Source organism: Mesoplodon mirus, assembly GCF_964341445.2.
Source record: "Mesoplodon mirus genome assembly, chromosome: 13".
Lineage (NCBI taxonomy): Eukaryota > Metazoa > Chordata > Mammalia > Artiodactyla > Ziphiidae > Mesoplodon > Mesoplodon mirus.
The window spans coordinates 30,891,696-30,911,907 of record NC_138989.1 but is presented as its reverse complement, the minus strand read 5'-3'; the positions used below and the strand labels follow the sequence as shown (position 1 = coordinate 30,911,907).

At 44.5% G+C, this 20,212-nt stretch overlaps 1 protein-coding gene across 6 annotated transcripts in view; it reads left to right on the top strand.

The window, feature by feature from the left end:
* The window catches only part of MTCL1 (microtubule crosslinking factor 1), a 125,745-nt gene that overhangs the window by 88,774 nt on the left and 16,759 nt on the right, over window positions 1-20,212 (top strand). For all 6 annotated transcript variants that reach the window (XM_082641115.1, XM_082641113.1, XM_082641111.1 and 3 more), the window contains 3 exons: window positions 2,630-2,860; window positions 4,072-4,269; window positions 15,752-15,919. In XM_082641115.1, the coding sequence (XP_082497241.1) occupies window positions 2,630-2,860; window positions 4,072-4,269; window positions 15,752-15,919 (597 nt within the window). The remainder of the gene's footprint in view (window positions 1-2,629; window positions 2,861-4,071; window positions 4,270-15,751; window positions 15,920-20,212) is intronic.

Sequence of the window (20,212 nt, the reverse complement as noted above, 5' to 3'; positions counted from 1 at the left end):
ACGAACAAGAGGTGTTTTATAAGGACTCTCGCACAGGCTGGGCAGCCTGGGCTCGGGGCTGGAGGGCATGTGGAAGGGACATCCCTTCAAGCTGTGCCCTGGGGGTCTCATAAAGATCACTATCTCCCTCCCTGCTCGAAAACATGCATTTCCATGCTGACGTTGTGGTCTCTTCCTAATATCTAATCTAAACTTTCCTGCAGCCAGAACCAGCAAAGTAAAGTAAGGGCCCTAAACACCGGACATTAAAGTGTGTCCATAACTTTCACTGTCCTGAAGATTGATGTGTTTTGTCAGTATTAGGTTAATTTTCTGAGAGAAACATCAACAATTCACCCATTGTTTTCAGAAAGCTGCGGTTAACTGAGCTGTGGCCTTATCAGCTCTTCCAGCTGCTTTAGAGTGACCTGTTCCTGGCCCCTGATCCCTCACCCACTCAGTCCTTCCCTAGAGTTCCTAGGAGACGGACTTCACTGCCCACAGGCCTCCGAGGACCATCCAGTTCCTGCCACCCCGGATCTACTTGAGTTGTAAACAGATATCCAGGCTCGGAATTGCCATGGCTGCTGCTTTTTGTATTTGTTCTTGAAAGATATCTGTATCTTTAAAACCAAAAACCAGTTGATCTTGAAATGGCACCATGGTATTTTAAATGCATGTCCTATGCAAAATAAGGTACCTGTGTACCCAAGAACTTATTCTGGCAAGGAATGTGCGTTACACCGAAGCCCCGTGTTGCCGTGGTCGTGCTTATCTAAATGGGTCAAAAAACTGATTAAGGGAGCCCCTTCTACACCTTGCCACACAGAGCAGAGCCGGGTACGCTCCTTTACCACTAGACATGCACCCCTTTTTAAGTTACATTTATAGGTCAAGTTTCATGTATTATTAGGTAATATGAAATAATTTTCCTTTTGTAAAGGGTAAACTCCTATGTAATTTAACTTTTTTTTGCATTGCACCAGAAATCATGTTTGAGTGAATTTATCCCTGGAGACGCCGTTAGCAGAATGGCAGGGTCCCAGGTGTTTCTAGTACTTGGATTCAGGATAAAGGCGTGGGTGTGGAGTCTCCCAGTCCTCAATTGGAGGTGGAGAGATGGCATCTAGGCTTGTTCAGAGGGGAATGGAAGGGGTCCCCTCACCTCCCTGAGGGTAGAGGAACAGAACTCTGAGACTTGGGAAGTGTGTGGGGTCCTGGAGGAGAGGTCAGAGCCAGTGAGTCAGGAAGGGTCGTTTCCAGGAGGTTAGGGATGAAAAAACCAAGAGAACAGCCCCTTCCCAGGGCTGCGCCTCCAGCGGCCAATCCTGGGGCCCCTCTGGGGCACCCGCCACGCACTGGGCGCTGCACAGCATGAGGTAGCGGCACTCAGCAGCTGGAACTTTACCAGGGTCAGTCGATAGCCTAAGATAACACAAAAATAAATTGCAGACAGTGGACTTCCAGCAGGTGGGCTGCCGCTTCATCACTCCGTCCTGTCCTGCATCCACAGGGGAAAGAGCCGGTGGTGGGACTCAGGGCTGCTGAGAGCGAGAATGAAATCGCCAGTGCTTTATGTTATCCCAGCTTCAAGTGCAAACTCCGTCTGGTATCACAAAAGTGGCCATGCAAGTGACGGCATAGCCCAGGGCCTCACAGAGTGGCCTCGCTGGTCACGGGCCTTTAGCACGTCGATCAGACCGGTGTCGACCTCAGGCAGCCACAGTCATGCTCCCATGGTCCCATGGCTTCTGAGCACCCATCAAGTTCTTTAGGGAAACAAAACCAAACCCACCCATTGGCTTTTGGCACAAGAGGGGGTATTAAGTTAGGATAATGATAAGACTGGCGTTCTAACCCTCTCTTTGGTCTGTGGAACAGAAAGCTTTCATCCCAGGTATCCCTTTAGCTACTATGGATGTTATTCCTGTGCCCTTATCTGTAAGTTAAGATTTTATTCACACCCTTTTGCTTAGTCATTATTGACACGTAACAGTTGTTTACCACTTGGAAGAGTGTCTATACCCATGTGGGAAAGGCGGCAACTAACATAGTGATGGAAAACGTTTCTTTCCCAGCAATGCTTTTGTTTCCCTGAGTGTCTTCCATACCTGGTGGGAAGGTGAGGTCTCAAGCGTGGAAGTAGCATGTTGGTCTTTTCTGTGCGCTCACCCTGTGTGCAGTCTAGTACTAGCTTGTCCTCTTTCTGTCAGGGGCTGTGGGGACCACAGGGCCCAGGAAGTCAAGGGGAAGGATTCCCACTTGCTCGGCCTTGACAAGTGCAATCTGCCTTGGGCACCAGCCCGAGTGGAAGGCAAACGGAGTCTGCATATAAGTCACCTGTGAGCCCTCTATCCAAGAGACAGTTCTCCTGACGGAGTTTAGAAACATCTAAAAACACCACGAGAGACTCCGTAATGAAAACTGATCCTGACACGTCCCCTTGAAAGAGCACTTGCTTCTGAATCAGAAAACGCTCAAGGTTTTGTAAATAGCGAACCTCTCAAGTTTACTAAACGTGGGGGAGCTTCTGCGTTTCACGTCCCACGTGTGAAATGACACAGATTGGATGGCAATTTGCAGAGACCCTTGGTTTGGGTGCCAGGTTGGGACAGGTACCCGTCACACCGTCTCTTTTCTTCCGTTCAAGATGGAGGAGGAGCACCTGTGTGCCCTGCGGCGGCGGGAGCTGGAGGTACACAGCCTGGCCCTGCAGAACTCGCTGCACGAGCAGACCTGGAGTGACGAGAGGCACGTGATGCAGCGGGAGCTATGCTCCCTGAAGCAGAACATCTTCCTTTTCTACGTCAAACTCAGGTGGCTGCTGAAACACTGGCGGCAAGGGAAGCAGGCGGAGGAGGACACAGAGGATTTCACGGAGGTACCTCTGCCTGGGGAGTTCCTTTTCTTTGCGTCTGTTTTGCTCTTGCTCCCACCCCCAGCCAGGCCTTGCTGTCCCCCTCCCCTGACACGTACAGTCATGTTCTGCTGTTGCAGAGTATTTTGTCAAGTCCAATCCAGGCAGTGGAAATGCAGTGGGTTGTCCAGTGCTGCCCTTTGACCTCATTTTAAGAGCACGCTGGTCTGTAACATCATCCTGCAGACAAGTGTTGCCGCCGTGTCTTTTGTTGCTGATAGATGAATTCGTTAGTTACCACCGAGAGATTTGTGGCATGTCCTTATCGGTTCCTTCCACAGTGATGGTTTGTAAAACCTAGTTCTAACTTGTTCTCTCTTCCTTCCATTTCAATTTTTGGTTCTAAATGCCAGAGCCCGTTCTGCCAGTGCAGTTTCATACCGTCTCTCTGAGCTCCAGGGGGTACTTTCTTGCCACCTCTGAAATCTGTATACACTTCCTTCTTATGCCTCAATTCCCAGATTCACAACAGAACCAGAACTGAGTTATTTGCTTTCTGATTTTTATTGATTAAGGCAGAGTGACCTCCAGCTCTGCAGGCTCCTTCCTGGCCTTGCTCTCTGGTGAACAAAGGGCTGGAGCCACTGGTGTCCATGTGTTCTGGACATCCATGCCGCTGGCTACCTTGTCGGCTGCTTTCGGGGCTCTGTGTGTGTGTTGGTTCCTTTTAGCCCCTAAACACCTTTCCTCTGCTTCCTACTCTCACAAACAGTGTATGTAATTTTAGGACACCCTATGAATGGGAAGATACAGTGATGCTCTTGCCTCAGGGTAAAGGATGTCTTCAAAAATGAATTCAACCTGCTTCCAAATAGCCATGACCTAGAAAACCACCATTAAGCAAAACCTAGTAATAGTTGTAAAGTTTTCTGTTGATCAGTACTTTGGAGTTCCTCCTCCTCTAATTTATAAAACTGTTAACTGTGAGCAGTAATAATTTATAAATAGTAATATTTCTAATCTCTTCTAATAAACCTGGGCACCCACTCTATGAAATTTAAATGGAGAAAGTAGCCAATGAGTGCCATGGCCAGAATGAGCCTATTAGGGGAAAGGGCTGAGAAGCAAAGACATGATAACCCCTAAAGTGGGTAATTATCCTCAAACACTAAAAATCAGGCTTCAGGGCAAAAGGATTCGGGTGGAGCTGTGATCATCCCCTCCTGCCGTTTCAGAGTGAGCTTCCAGAGACCTTCCACAGGCTTGGGGAGCCTGGCGTTCAGGAGGATGCAAAGGTGGACGGTCCAGACCAAGATGACGACGGTCCAGGCTGTGGCTTTTCCCTGGGGGAGCATCCTCCACAGTTTGGTGTGCAGATCGGTGACCACGGATCACGGCTGCAGCCCACAGACGGGGGACAGCTCCACAGGCAGGTGGGTGCCCACGCCGGGGAGAGGAGACCCCTAGTCTGTCTGTCATCAGTTCACGTGCTGTTGTTCCCAGGGCAGAAAGGTCTTGTTTATTTGGCTTATTCACATAAATAAGGACATGATAAGGTCACATGGATTGTGTCCCCTCAAGGCCAGCGAATGTACCTCAGCAGGAAGAAAAAACAGTATTGGATGGAGTAGCCTGTGCCTTATAAAGGTTGACCATTCTTCCAAGGAGGAAGTGCCATGACCATGGCCAAAAAAGGAACTTAGGGCTTTGCTGTCGTTTGCTGAGTGGGCATCGGCATCATCACTAAACTGGCAACATAACGCACAGGAGGAAACACACAACACGTTTGGTTTTTTTAATCCTAAAACATGTATAAAGTGTTTCAGGATCTTTTTAAGCCACATGAAACATAATGTCCCAAATAAAAATATTTGACGACACTTGGAAAAAAAATTAAAGCGTGTGTAGAGAGGTGGGATTTCAGTGTAGAACCTTAATAATCAGTGCTGCCAAACGCCCCGTTCATTTGTATAAGTAGACAGACCCTGCTGAATAAGCCAAAAGATACTATGGCCCCCAGAGTTTTTGCGCTTTTCTACAAAATGGCAGCCGTAGAGGGTTTGGAGTGCTGAGGTCCTGCGAGACTAAGGCTTTCTTGCTCCTGGGCATCGTGGCCTGAGTCCCTCCTGACCCTGTGTTGCTTCTTTGAGGGTCCGGCAAGCACAGCCTGGCTCTGGGGTGAGGCGCAGGGCGGGGTGGCCCCGACACAGCTGCAGCTGCTCAACCACAGGTGTTCGGGTGCTCCCTGCGCACACACCGGGCTCCACAGCTGTGGCCCCTCCCTCCGCCCAGAGCCTCAGGGCATCAAGGGGGTGAGGAATGGCAGCAGAACCTGGGCTCAGATCCAGAGGAGGAAAGTGGCGCTGTCTGAGCTCAGGCCTGGGGGAGTGTGCCTTTCCCCTGCTGCTTTCTCTCTGTGTACAACTCAGATTTTCACAACTGAAGACCTGATTTCTACACATACTCATCCACCCTTCATTTTTCCCAGAATAATATGACGCAAGAAAGAGGTTATACTTTCAAAGGAACTTTTAATTACCATTACTAGGAAGTTTGTCATTAGGCCAGTGTCCATGGGGAGATTTTTAGCTCATGGAATGTGTTTTCCGGCAAAGATCCAGTTAGAAAATAAAATGCTACTTTGCAAAAACATCCTCTAAAATCTACCAGTTTTATTATTTTTACAAGCGATGTTGTCAATCAGTCCTATGAAGTATCTGTGATTAATTCACATAGTATTCCTCAATTGCCATTTAGCCACAAACCCACTGCCTCTGAGGGCGCCTATTGGGTGTTTCCCACGTGTGCATCCAAATGCTTTGGAAGGGGCGGGGAGGAAAACAATGTAACACATCTGGTTTCCCAAACAACAGTCATGGAAAATTTTCCCCGTGAGATGGAAAATTATGGAAAGTCACTCAGCTGGAACCTCCCGTTCAGTGTATTTTAACATCCTCTCTCTGCCGCCGCCTCCTTCCAACATTCACTTCTCAGCTCTTCTGCTTGGAATGGACCAGTGAGTCTCCACTTTGCATGGTACGGGGCAGAGGCCGTGGATGGGCTAACAGGGCGGCTTCCAGATGGCAGATTCAGATCTGCCGTTACTGGACCCATCTGCCCATGGCAGTCAAGTGCACAAGGCCTTCCGTCCGTCCGAGGACACAAGATTAATGAGCTCCACCGCAACGACAGCTGGCTCCCTGGGAGTGCACGTTCCCCGGGAGGAGGTTTGTCTGCCCTGTTGCGGAGTGGGTACCAGCCAGGCAGCCTGGATGCAAGAGCCGAGCATGTGTCTCAAGGGAGGTGCCCCGCAGAGCCGCACCTTCTCAGAAACTCCCAAGAGAGCCTCCCAAGGTGATAAGCAGAGTGGGAAACGTGGCCTGACTTCTTTCCCAAGGATAACGTAGCAAGTAACAGAATTTCCCAGGCCTCGCTTTGTGTCATACTGAACATTCTTGCAGTTGAACACAGTGGATGGCAACGTTTATCATGTCAAATGAGGGGGAAAAAAAATTTACATGTACCGAGTTGACCCTGGAAATAGTTGATAAAAAACCACCAGGTTGGAAAATGTTTGGCTCTGTGAACATTCCCTGCTGACTGATGGTGCGGCAGGGACCCGACTGTCCTGGGAGCAGTGAGCACTTCGAGCTCGCCCAGCCTTCAAGGAAGGGCCCAGGCTGGGGATGAGCTCCAAGACACCGGCCACTGCATTAAGCTTCTGAGGCCAGAACTGCTGTGGCTATGTATGCGTTTTATACTTATTAGTAAGTCCTGAAATCAGGTTTTGAAACACAGGATGGTTAATAGGGCCAAAAGTATGACCTTGGGGTTTCAACAGCCTATCTTCCCAGAATTGGATTAATTAAAAGAGAAGTTACTTTTTCATTTAAGGCTGTGACCTAATACTCTTTTTTCTTTATTTTTTTTTTTTACATCTTTTCTGGAGTATACTTGCTTTACAATGGTGTGTTAGTTTCTTCTTTATAACAAAGTGAATCAGTTATACATATGTGCCCATATCTCTTCCCTCTTGCGTCTCCCTCCCTCCCACCCTCCCTATCCCACCCCTCTAAGTGGTCACAAACCACCAAGCTGATCTCCTTGTGCTATGCAGCTGCTTCCCACTAGCTATCTATTTTACGTTTGGTAGTGTATATATGTTCATGCCACTCTCTCACTTCATCCCAGCTTACCCTCCCCCCTCCCTGTGTCCTCAAGTCCGTTCTCTAGTATGTCTGCGTCTTTATTCCCATCTTGCCCCCAGGTTCCTCATGACCATTCTTTTTTAGATTCCATATATATGTGTAAGCATACGGTACTTGTTTTTCTCTTTCTGACTTACTTCACTCTTCATGACAGACTCTGGGTCCATCCACCTCACTACAAATAACTCAATTTCGTTTCTTTTTATGGCTGAGTAATATTCCATTGTATATATGTGCCACATCTTCTTTATCCATTCATCTGTCAATGGACACTTAGGTTGCTTCCATGTCCTGGCTATTGGAAACAGAGCTGCAATGAACATTGTGGTACATGACTCTTTTTGAATTAAGGTTTTCTCAGTGTATGTGCCCAGTAGTGAGATTGCTGGGTCGTATGGTAGTTGTTTTTAGTTTTTTAAGGACCCTCCATACTGTTCTCCATAGTGGCTATATCAATTTACATTCCTACCAACAGTGCAAGAGGGTTCCCTTTTCTCCACACCCTCTCCACTGTTTATTGTTTGTAGATTTTTGATGATGGCCATTCTGACCGGTGTGAGGTGATACTGCATGGTAGTTTTGATTTGCATTTCTCTAATGATTAGTGATGTTGAGCATCCTTTAATGTGTTTGTTGGCAGTCTGTATATCTTTGGAGAAATGTCTGTTTAGGTCTTCTGCCCATTTTTGGATTGGGTTGTTTGCTTCTTTGATATTGAGCTGCATGAGCTGCTTATAAATTTTGGAGATGAATCCTTTGTCAGTTGCTTCATTTGCAAATATTTTCTCCCATTCTGAGGGTTTTCATCTTGCTTATGGTTTCCTTTGCTGTGCAAAAGCTTTGAAGTTTCATTAGGTCCCATTTGTTTATTTTTGTTTTTATTTCCATTTCTCTAGGAGGTGGGTCAGAAAGGATCTTGCTGTGATTTATGTCCTAGAGTGTTCTGCCTATGTTTTCCTCTAAGAGTTTTATCATGTCTGGCCTTACATTTAGGTCTTTAATCCATTTTGAGTGGATTTTATTTTTTTATTTTTGTATATGGTGTTAGGGAGTGTTCTAATGTCATTCCTTTGTATGGAGCTGTCCAGTTTTCCCAGCACCACTTATTGAAGAGGCTGTCTTTTCTCCATTGTGTATTCTTGCCTCCTTTATCAAAAATAAGGTGACCATATGTGCGTGGGTTTACCTCTGGGCTTTCTATCCTGATCCATTGATCTATATTTCTGTTTTTGTGCCAGTACCATACTGTCTTGATTACTGTAGCTTTGTAGTACAGTCTGAAGTTGGGAGGGTGATTCCTCCAGCTCTTTTTTTTCTCAAGATTGCTTTGGCTATTCGGGGTCTTTGTGTTTCCATACAAATTGTGAAATTTTTTGTTCTAGTTCTGTGAAAAATGCCATTGGTAGTTTGATAGGGATTACACTGAATCTGTAGATTGGTTTGGGTAGTATAGTCATTTTCACAGTATTGATCCTTCCAATCCAAGAACATGGTATATCTCTCCATCTGTTTGTATCATCTTTAATTTCTTTCATCAGTGTCTTATAATTTTCTGCATACAGGTCTTTTGTCTCCTTAGGTAGGTTTATTCCTAGGTATTTTATTCCTTTTGTTGCAGTGGTAAATGGGAGTGTTTCCTTAATTTCTCTTTCAGATTTTTCATCATTAGTGTATAGTAATGCAAGAGATTTCTATGCATTAATTTTGTATCATTCATTAGTTTTCTGGTAGATTCTTTAGGATTCTCTATGTATAGTATCATGTCATCTGCAAACAGTGACAGCTTTACTTCTTCTTTTCCAATTTGGATTCCTTTTATTTCTTTTTCTTCTCTGATTGCTGTGGCTAAAACTTCCAAAACTGTGTTGAATAATAGTGGTGAGAGTGGACAACCTTGTCTTGTTCCTGATCTTAGAGGAAATAGTTTCAGTTTTTCACCATTGAGAATGATGTTGGCTGTGGGTTTGTCATATATGGCCTTTATTATGTTGAGGTAAGTTCCCTCTATGCCTACTTTCTGGAGAGTTTTTATCATAAATATGTGTTGAATTTTGTCAAAAGCTTTTTCTGCATCTATTGAGATGATCATATGGTTTTTCTCCTTCAGTTTGTTAATATGGTTTATCCCATTGATTGATTTGCGTATACTGAAGAATCCCTGCATTCCTGGGATAAACCCCACTTGATCATGGTGCATGATCCTTTTAATGTGCTGTTGGATTCTGTTTGCTATTATTTTGTTGAGGATTTTTGCATCTGTGTTTATCAGTGATATTGGCCTGTAGTTTTCTTTCTTTGTGACATCCTTGTCTGGTTTTGGTATCAGGGTGATGGTGGCCTCGTAGAATGAGTTTGGGAGTGTTCCTTCCTCTGCAAGTTTTTGGAAGAGTTTGAGAAGGATCGGTGTCAGCTCTTCTCTAAATGTTTGATAGAAGGATCGGTGTTAGCTCTTCTCTAAATGTTTGATAGAATTCGCCTGTGAAGCCATCTGGTCCTGGGCTTTCATTTGTTGGAAGAGTTTTAATCACAGTCTCAATTTCAGGGCTTGTGATTGGTCTGTTTATATTTTCTATTTCTTCCTGGTTCAGTCTCAGAAGGTTGTGCTTTTCCAAGAATTTGTCCATTTCTTCCAGGGTGTCCATTTTATTGGCATAAAGTTGCTTGTAGTAATCTCTCATGATCGTTTGAATTTCTGCAGTGTAAGTTGTTACTTCTTTTTCATTTCTAATTCTATTGAGTCTTCTCCCTTTTTTTCTTGATGAGTTTGGCTAATGGTTTATCAATTTTGTTTATCTTCTCAACGAGCTTTTGGTTTTATTGACCTTTGCTATTGTTTCCTTCATTTCTTTTTCATTTATTTCTGATCTGATAAAGCATCTAAGTGTAAATGTGAAGAACCTAAACTTCAGAGCATGATCTAATGCAATTATGTTTTATGTTCATCTTCAAGTCTTCCTTCAACTGCCCCTGGTCACTGAGGAGCCTCACCAGGGATCCAGCCTGAGGACCAGGTGGAATCTGATCCCCTGGACCTTGGCCAGTGACCCAGGACCCATCTTCAGTATAGGGCCTTTGGGGGCTGCCCTAGGTCAAAGCCAGCCTTTCCCCTGTAGACAGAATGCCTTTGGTTCCAGGACCTCCTGTACTTGGACTCACCTGGTGCCCAGCAGCCCACTTGCTGGCAGCCCACCCTTTCTGCTCTGCCTAAGATGCAAAAACTTCTGGAAAGAGCACTTCTGCACATCAGAACTGTGATCTGCCCTGATTTAATTTTTGAAATAAAGTGCTCCACTTGAGCCTAGGTAGCTTTTATCTTTCACTTGTGTATGCTGCACCAGATTTATTCTTCAGACTCTTCAACTTTATAACCTTGCCTAGGAGACACGCAACTCTGTATGAAAGGAACCAGACCAGAGCTTAAGGTTAGGAAACACTTTATTCTTGCTGTGTATTGTTTGTTTGTTTCTATTACTGTGAAAATAGTATGTGCAGGACGTGGAGGGTCACAGTACCAAAAGGTACCCGAGGAAATACTCTCTTGGCCCCAGTCCCACTTCCCAGAGCTAACTGTGGCCCGCAGTTTGTGACATATCTTTCAGAGAGTGGCAGGAGAATCTAAATACGCTAAGAAGCTTGCTAATAAGCTCATTGTTCCCATCTGGCCACTTGACTTTCATCAGACCTACCCTTGTTTCTTTGAAGTCTTTGGTGACAGCTCTGGGTTTGTACGTTATTCAACCTACATCTATTTGTTCTCTCACACACCCACCTTTATTCCCCAGAGGCTCTTGGTGAAAATGATGGTGACCTGCAGGCACGGAGCCTGCAAGGCCCAAACCACCTGGTGTATCCTCAGCCAGTGAACACAGGAGTTCTGTCCATAGATGAGTCCGTCATCTCTGCAAACTTCCATCATAGATTATATTTTCAAGGCCAGTCTTCAATGACTCTTTCTCTTTTATCTGTGGGGGAATAAGGGTTTTAGAAAAGAATCTTGATCTGAATGTAACAATGAAGGTAGGAATGACAAATGGCTTATCTGTTAAAATGTTGCTGGATGTGTTAAAATGTTGCTGGATGTGTAAATGTATCCTTTCTGGCTAATCTCAGTAGAGGACTTGTCTTGGGGCTCCTGCTGGTGGAAGAGTTACTTTTATTTTGAACCTGCAGGAGGCCCCTCTCTTTATATGTATCAAGTAGGAACTATGCATGCCTGTGTTGGGGGTCAGGGGCAGCCACCACAGCATTCCAGAACTCTCTGCCCAAGTGAGTAGGAGTGGAGGCCAGCACCTCTATTTTGTGACTGGCTTTTTGCTGGTCAGCCCATAGCAGCAGGTCAGTACCTCTGTTCCAACTTTAGATTAAACCCATCTCCAAGTTAATGGCTCTGATGCAAGCAAAGTAGTTGATGGTAGTTTAGCTCTTTCACAGAATTATGATGCACATGTCTTAGAAATCTTAGGCAAAAGTGATTCTGTAAAGTAGCTAGTATTGCCTCACCAATTGGTATGCTACCTTTCTATAAATTTCTTTTTCACTTTCTATTAATATTTTTTATGTCCTATAATTGGGTAGCAGTCCTATTGGCTGAAGCCCAACCTTGAACCTGTTATAAGCTTAAAAGGTTATAGCACAGTCAAGCTCCTGATGCCAATTTTGGGATTATTTTAAGCCTTCCCCAAGAGAGATGAGCTTGGAAGGGCTGAAATGCCCTTAGAACGAGGAAAAGGAAATAGTGGAACCATTTTATCCTGTTTCTTTGCAAGAAAACCAACCAGCTGATCTTAAGGAGATCAAAAAGTTGGTCTTTTTAATTGACCACACTTACCAGATATATAAGTTAAGAGGTTGCAGAGCCTTGCCCCTGGCACAGAAGGTTCAGAAAGCTCTGTATCCAAGACTTTCACCTGAAGACCTCGAAATGGACCAGAGTCTTTGATTCCATTCTCGACTTGATTTGGGTCTTTTTACCAAAAACATGGCCCAGCAAAGGGCCACCACTGAGAGAAAAAGTGAGAGGAGTAACTTCTAGGCATTCTTTCAGGATGGCTCACTATTATTATTTCTCCTGATGTGGGGGGATGGAATTTGCTTCACGGAGATTAGGCATCTTAAAAAAAAAAAAAAAAAAAGAAGCCCGGGTAGGGTATGATGCCAGAATTCACATATGTTGGTGGGCTTGTCTGGCCTCAGGTGGCACAGGCCTGGATTGCACTTGAGCTCCACACTTCCTCACAGCCAGACAGGTCCCCAGTCACTGTCGTTCCTCCCCTGTAACACAGGCACGTGACAGTGTGCACTCAGGATAGATGTGAGATGCAAGCAACGTTCTGTAGGTGAATGATTAACACACCCTGGCCCATTAGAAACCATTAGCATTAGTTACTATCATTGGGTTTTTGTGTGTGTAATGGTCATTTGGAAGGACCATGCCCATCTATGGCTCATTCCCTTGGACATCAGCTCTTGCCATTGTTCTCCAGTGGCAGAGCTAGGCTGGTTGCTTGCCAGGCCACACTGCTGCTCCCAGGTGACTATGGGAACAGGTACCAAATAGCATCAATTCTCTGGGCTCCTGTTCCCTTTGGCCACCCTCACCCCGAAGCAATTTTGAGCTCATTCCATGATGATTAAATATAATATTGGTATAACAGGACATTATGTTGATTACTCTGACCCAAATGTGCATGAAAACATTAAGGCTTAATTTTATTTAATCTGATATCTGTTAATGCCAAAAAGTACTTACTTCCAGAGAAAGCAAATTTTCAATCTGCAAAAGGACTGTCATGTGAACCCTGCTTTCAGGGAGCACAAAGTTCTGGTCCTAATGTTGTCACGGCTGTTTGTTATATGCCTAAGAAGCCCACAGCTGACCACATACACGACTTGGGCTTCACAGGGAGTTATTGATAACATATAAGAATTTATTATGTGGTTTTCTGCTTTTTCTAAAGTGAAAATGAGATGACTACTCCAAAGAGTGGATCAAAATTATTAGTTATTTTATGCTTAAAACTGTTTGACTTGAAAAGTAGTGATTTTTAAAAAAATTTAAAATCCAAAGATGAAAAAATCAAATCAATCATAAACCATATCTAATTTTTCAGCAAACAAATCCTGTACTTAGGGAGATGTGTATTTGTGAAAAGATTGTTGCAACACGTCTTGTCACTCACTTGCACTTATGTCATTTTTAAATACTTGTGGTGTAGAGTTGAAAGGAACTTCTGCATTTATTATCAATACAATTTCACACATTTTATGAGCATCTCGTTGAGAATAGAGGTAATTTACTTATATTCAGATGGTTGGAAAGAACATGTAGGATTTTTAGAATGTTCTCTATCTGCTGAGTTTTGCAAATGTTAACTGAATTGTCCTCTAGTGCCTTTCATCTCAGAGCTAAAAGTGAAAATTGCTGTTCAAGGTGAGAAAAATCAAGGAGCAATAAATGCTAACAAACAGACCACTCCACTCAACCAAAAGTCTACTGTATCTAATATTAAAACTCTTCAGATAAACTATGGAGAAAACTAGGGTGTTTTCAGTGATAAAGCTCATGTTAAGGAATTTCTCTTTTCTAATTCAACTTTATTTAAATCCAAACATATATGTGAAGTATCTCAAATTCTTCCCAAGTGCAGTTAGCCATTTTTATATATGTACATGTATGTTTCGTGCACTGACTAGATGGTTTTAGCAGCACAACTGGCTCTCGAGCTGATGGAGGACAGAAGGCTGATGGGCGCAGATCCAGGCTGGAGGTCCACTCCTCGCTGCCCCGCACTGGAGGTTTACCATGTAGGGGATTCTCTGTCTTCCCATATTACAGACAACCTGCCTCCAGCAGGACTGAGAGAGCTTTTATTTCTCCTGCCTCATAAATATACCAAACAGGATTGCCCTGAGACCGGTCTGGGAACTCGAGATAGGCTTTTAAAAGTGTTTTCTGTCTGATTGGAAGAGATGGGCTCGTGTGGCTTTTATCATCCAGGTACCAAAATTGATTCAGTGTGTATTAATTTGTTTGGCCAAACCTTTCTGGGAAAATGCCCATGCTGAAGCATACTAAGATAGCAATCACAGTTTTGAAATGTGTGTTCAAAGGGCTGGACAGATTTTAGAAAATATAAAATCTTTTAAGTTAGGTATAAGCAGATTAGTAATAAAAATCCATTCTTCATTTATCAGACCTGTTTGCATGCTTCCCATGAGCTAAGCAGGTCTCCTCCCACAACTTACAGATCTGGGGGACGGGAGGAACAGGATAAACAGGTAGGTGCAGTGGTTCTTCCTGCCATTAGTGAGCAGAAAGGAGAGGGGTAGTGATTCTATCCGGGACCATGAGGAAGCCTTCACGAACAAGTTAACAAGTTAACCGTTTACCTTTGGCTTTTTTTTAACATCTTTATTGGAGTATAATTGCTTTACAGTGGTGTGTTAGTTTCTGCTTTATAACAAAGTGAATCAGCTATACATATGCATATGTCCCCATATCTCCTCCCTCTTGCGTCTCCCTCCCACCCCCCCATCCTACCCCTCTAGGTGGTCACAAAGTACCGAGCTGATCTCCCTGTGCTATGTGGCTGCTTCCCACTAGCTATCTGTTTTACGTTTGGTAGTGTATATATGTCCATGCCACTCTCTCACTTTGTCACAGCTTACCCTTCCCCCCCCCATATCCTCAAGTCCATTCTCTAATAGGTCTGTGTCTTTATTCCCGTCTTGCCCCTAGGTTCTTCATGACCATTTTTTTTTCTGAGATTCCATATATATGTGTTAGCATATAGTATTTGTTTTTCTGACTTATTTCACTCTCTATGACAGACTCTGGGTCCATCCACCTCACTACAAATAACTCAATTTCGTTTCTTTTTATGGCTGAGTAACATTCCATTGTATATATGTGCCACATCTTCTTTATCCATCCGTCAATGGACACTTAGGTTGCTTCCATGTCCTGGCTATTGTAAACAGAGCTGCAATGAACATTGTGGTACATGACTCTTTTTGAATCATGGTTTTCTCAGGGTATATGCCCAGTAGTGGGATTGCTGGGTCGTATGGTAGTTCTATTTTTAGTTTTTTAAGGAACCTCTGTACTGTTCTCCGTAGTGGCTGTATCAATTTACATTCCCACTAACAGTGCAAGAGGGTTCCCTTTTCTTCACACCCTCTACCTTTGGCTTTAATTGTTAAACCTCAAAAGTCACCCCCACCCCATGACTATGCTTGTCATATATTGTAATATATGACCTCTTAGTAAGCACAAGTCTGAGTATGACCACCTATGTTGATGAGAGACACGAGCCCTTTATTAATTCCCTTCTGGTTCAACAGCTGGCGCTCAAATGACAGCATACATACGTGAGTGTAGGTATCTCGTTATTTCTGCTCCTCAACCAGAGCCGGGACATCTGAAGTCAAGCAGAGTGTCCTGGCAGCCCTGGCTTGGCTCCCCGTGCCCTCCCACAGCTTCCTCCTATCTCTGCTCCGGGTTCCTGTGGCGCTAGCATCCTAATGCAATGAGCCCTTGGCAGCGTCAGCCCCAGAGCCTGCAGGTGACCAGGGAACCCGGCTCTGCCACTAACTGTGCAGATTCCCCCCACCCACTTTGGAGACAGCCCGGCACCAGTGCCCTTTTGCTTGCCAGGCTCCTGTCCTCACCCTTGTGAGATGGCAGAGCCGCCCGGTGTCCCTGCAGGTGGCCGAGAACCAGCCGCTGTTCTGCGCGCTCAAGGCGCTGCTGGAGGAGCTGCGCGTGGAGCTGCGGGAGGACGAACATGCACGGCGGCGGCTGCAGCAACAATATGCCGGCGATAAGGCCTCCTGGGACGTGGAGTGGGCCGCACTCACATGCCGCCTGGAGCAGGTACGGCCGCCAGGGCTCTGCTCTGACCGCGGGGAGGGTCCGGATCCCAGGGCCCTGCCAGGGAAAGAGGGTGCGAGGAGAAAGCCAGGAGCAGCTGCCTCTGCCACCCCAGAAAGTCCCCGCCTTCCCACAGTGCTGTCTTTTCCCTACTATTACCTCTCCCAGATCTGGAACACTGCCCCAACCCAGCAGCATTTCAAAAGTAGTGTTTATTTTCCCATTCTGTGTAGAACAAGGTTGTCTCTTTTATTATTATTATTCAATTTATTTAAAAGCAAAAAGTTCACCCATTCCCTGCCCCCTTCCCCTGGCAACCCCCAATCTGTTCCATGCATCTCTGAGCTTGGCTTCATTTATAATATTTATAGAGTCCACATATACCAGAAATCATACAGTATTTATCTTTCTCTGTCTGACTTATTTCACTTAGCATAATGCCTTTGGGGTCCATCCATGTTGCTGCAAATGGCATCATTTCATTCTTTTTCATGGTTGAGTAGTATTCCATTATACAAATGTACCACATCTTCTTTATCCATTTATCTGTCGATGAACACTTAGGTTATGCATTATTTCTTGGCTATTGTAAATAGTGCTGCTATGAACATGGGGGATATCTTTTTGCATTAGTGTTTTCATTTTCTTCAGATAACAAGATACATGAAAAGATGTTCTACGTTATTAATCATCAGGGAAATGCAAATCAAAACCACAATGAGCTGTCACCTCACACCTGTTGGAATGGTTCTTATCAGGAAAACTAGAAATATCAAGTGTTGGTGAGGAGGTGGGGAGAAGGGAGCAAGGCTGTCTTTAGTGCCACTGAAGCACGGCCAGGGTGAAAAACGTGACCAGAGTGCACTGACAGAATTCAGACAGGGGCAAAGAAAAAGCAGATTGTGGTTTAGTTACCTCTGAAAAAAAGGAAATGAATGCTTTCCATTAGATTTCTCCCAATACCAGAAAGAGCTTGTAGACCTCCCACTACAGCCCTAGAAGTCTGATCAATTTCGGTGTCCTTATTTACATGTAAGGAGCCCGAGGCCCAGAGGAAGCATGTCATCTCATACCACAGAGCCTTTAGTGTGACTGGAGCTGAGAGCAGGTTACTGCCTCCACTGCCCACAAGAAAGCAGAGCCTCTCGGAGATTTGAGACCCCGGCCCTGGTCGTTAAGATCGGGCTGGGCCAGGAACGCTGTTTTCTAAGTGCTTTCTCCCTGGAAATCTTTGAAAGCGGTGTCACTTCCCATGTAGGGTCTGCTCGCTCAGATTGCTTCTCCAGGTTTCTTCCAGCCCCTTGATCACGATAAGGGAGGAAAGGCCTGCACGTCTTTGATAATCTATTTTCTAGGCCCTGTTTTGAGGCAAACCATAAAGTAATCAGAACTTTATATGAATTGGCTCAGTCATGAAAGAAAAAACTTGCCTGGAAAGAAGACATCTTCCAAATGGCCTTGATAAAAGATTAAAGGGCCTGTCCTGTCAAAAGACAGCTCCCGTGGTACCCACACATTCACGGGCACTGCTGCCTGGTCCAAGGGAGCAGTAGTGTCTGGCTCACATCCCTGGGTGGAGCACAGGCATAGCCTCCTCTGCAGGGGAAGCAACAAAGCATAGCTGGACCAAAGCACCGGGCCAGGCTGGGCAAGGGGTGCAGCTGCTAACCCAGTTATGAATCCTGCCTACTGCTGGGTAGGAGGTTCTTACTAGATTTTCTCTTTATCTTAGTTCACAGTCTGAAGAGCTGGCAGTGGAGAAGAAATGAGTAAGGACGTTCTGATGAGCTGCCTTTAAACTTACTTAAAACTATGTTTATAGTGGAAAAACCTAAGTATTTTCAGAGATGTAAGCATAGCTAAAAAGAGGAGGCATAATCTTTGATGTGAGCCAGTTTCTCAAACATTTAGAGCCCGGGGAATGATGGATGTGGGCTGATGCTACTTCACTCATCTTTATCCTTTTCTACTTAAATGCAAAACAGTTGAATTCTACCAAAAGTGAAGTATTTTCTCTCAGTGGAGGCCATCTTGTGTCAGTTCCCAAATCTGTGATTCCTTCAATTGACTCCTAGGTCAGACCTTGCTCTAACTGCCAGGGATCCCCCAACAAATAAGACAGATCTTGAAAGGGTTCTCAGTGCAGTGGGACACCAGACAAGGGCCATAGTTATTACTAGTGTGGTAAGTGCCCCACCAGGCCTGTACACAGGCTCTCAGGGATGGTGGGGCATGCAGGGCACACACCTCGGCTTGAGGGTTCAGGGAAGGGTTGTTTGTGAAAGCCCCGCTTAGAATGAATCTCAGAGGATGAACAGGAATGGGCACATGGAAAAGGAGAGAAACAGTGTTTCGGACAAAAAAGGGACATCATGAAGAAAGGAGCATGGCACACCGGAGGAGCTGCACCTTGTCACATACGAGTGGAAAGCAGAATAGCCAAAGAACTGAAATACTAATCCTGATTTTATCATGGGAGTAAAGCATTTTGACTTGCATTTTGAAGAAGTTATTCTGGTATCGAGGTAGAGAATGGATTAGAAACCAGAATTGAATGGATTAACATGGGTCCATGGGTAGACCTCAGGGATCTGCTGAACTAGAATAGGCAAAAGGATACATCTTTATGTTCATGAATCTTTCACTAAACTTTATCACATTTACCAACAACAGTGCACCCCCCATCCCTCCTCCTGTCCTCTGTGCTGTTGTCAGACAGTGTACTTCTACACATTCTGTAAAGACAAAACTGTTTTTACTTCACTCAGTAGTATTCTAAAGCAGTTAAAAACAGGAGAAAATGAGTTATATTTGCATTTATTTAGGTCATTTCCAGTGTTCATTTTTTGTGCAAAGTGTTTGTTGATATCATATCCCTTGTGCCTGAAAATTTCCTCTATTGTTTCTTGAAATGTAAGCCTGCTTTAAAGTTTTCATTTGTTGAAAAAGCATTTTTCTTCTATTATTTTTGAAAGATGCTGTTGCTGAGTATAGAATTCTGTTGAGGTTGACATCTTCCCCCTCCAGCCCTTTCAAGATGTCACTCCATTTTCCCCTGACTTACATACTTGCTGAGGACAGGTCTGCTGGCATTCTCATCTGTGCGCCTCCATGTGTGGTTTATTTTTTTTCTCTGTCTGCTTCCAAGGTTTCCTCTTTGGTTTTCAGCAGTTTGCATGTGATGTCTAGATGGGAGTTCTTTTGCTTGCTTGTTAAGAGTTTTTGGTCTTTAATCTCCTGGGTGTTATTATAGACTGCAAGGTTACATCACTCTCCCATCACCAGGTTCCACATGGGGGCTAAGGATGTAGGGACAGACACGTGCCTGCCTGCAAGGAGCTGTACAGCAGGACAGGCAAGAGATGTGGTGACTCACAGTTGGGAAGGGAGAGTAAGAAGCAGACTCTGGGAAGCTGGGTGGATTCACTGCTTCACCTTCTGTGTGACTCTGTCAGATTTTTTTTTTTTAACGTCTTTATTGGAGTATAATTGCTTTACAATGTTGTTTGTCTCTGCTGTACAACAAAGTGAATCAGCTCTATGTATACATATATCCCCATATCCCCTCCCTCTTGTGTCTCCCTCCCACCCCTCTAGAAGGTCAGAAGGCACTGAGCTGATCTCCCTGTGCTATGCAGCTGCTTCCCACTAGCCATCTATTTTACATTTGGTAGTGTATATATGTCCGTGCCACTCTCTCACTTCATCCCAGCTTACCCTTTCCCCTCCCTGTGTCCTCAAGTCCATTCTCTATGTCTGCATCTTTATTCCTGTCCTGCCCCTGGGTTCATCAGAACCACTTTTTTTTTAAGATTCCATATATATATATATATATATATATATATATATATGTGTGTGTGTGTTAGTATACAGTATTTGTTTTTCTCTTTCTTACTCCACTCTGTATATATGACAGACTCTAGGTCCATCCACCTCACAACAAATAGTTCAATTTCGTGTCTTTTTATGGCTGAGTAATATTCCATTGTATATATGGGCCACATCTTCTTTATCCATTCATGTGTCGATGGACACTTAGGTTGCTTCCATGTCCTGGCTATTGTAAATAGAGCTGCAGTGAACATTGTGGTACATGTCTCTTTTTGAATTATGGTTTTCTCTGGATATATGCCCAGTAGTGGGATTGCTGGGTCATATGGTAGTTCTGTTTGTAGTTTTCTAAGGAACCTCCATACTGTTCTCCATAGTGGCTCTGTCAATTTCCATTCCTACCAACAGTGCAAGAGGGTTCCCTTTTCTCCACACCCATTCCAGCATTTACTGTTTGTAGATTTT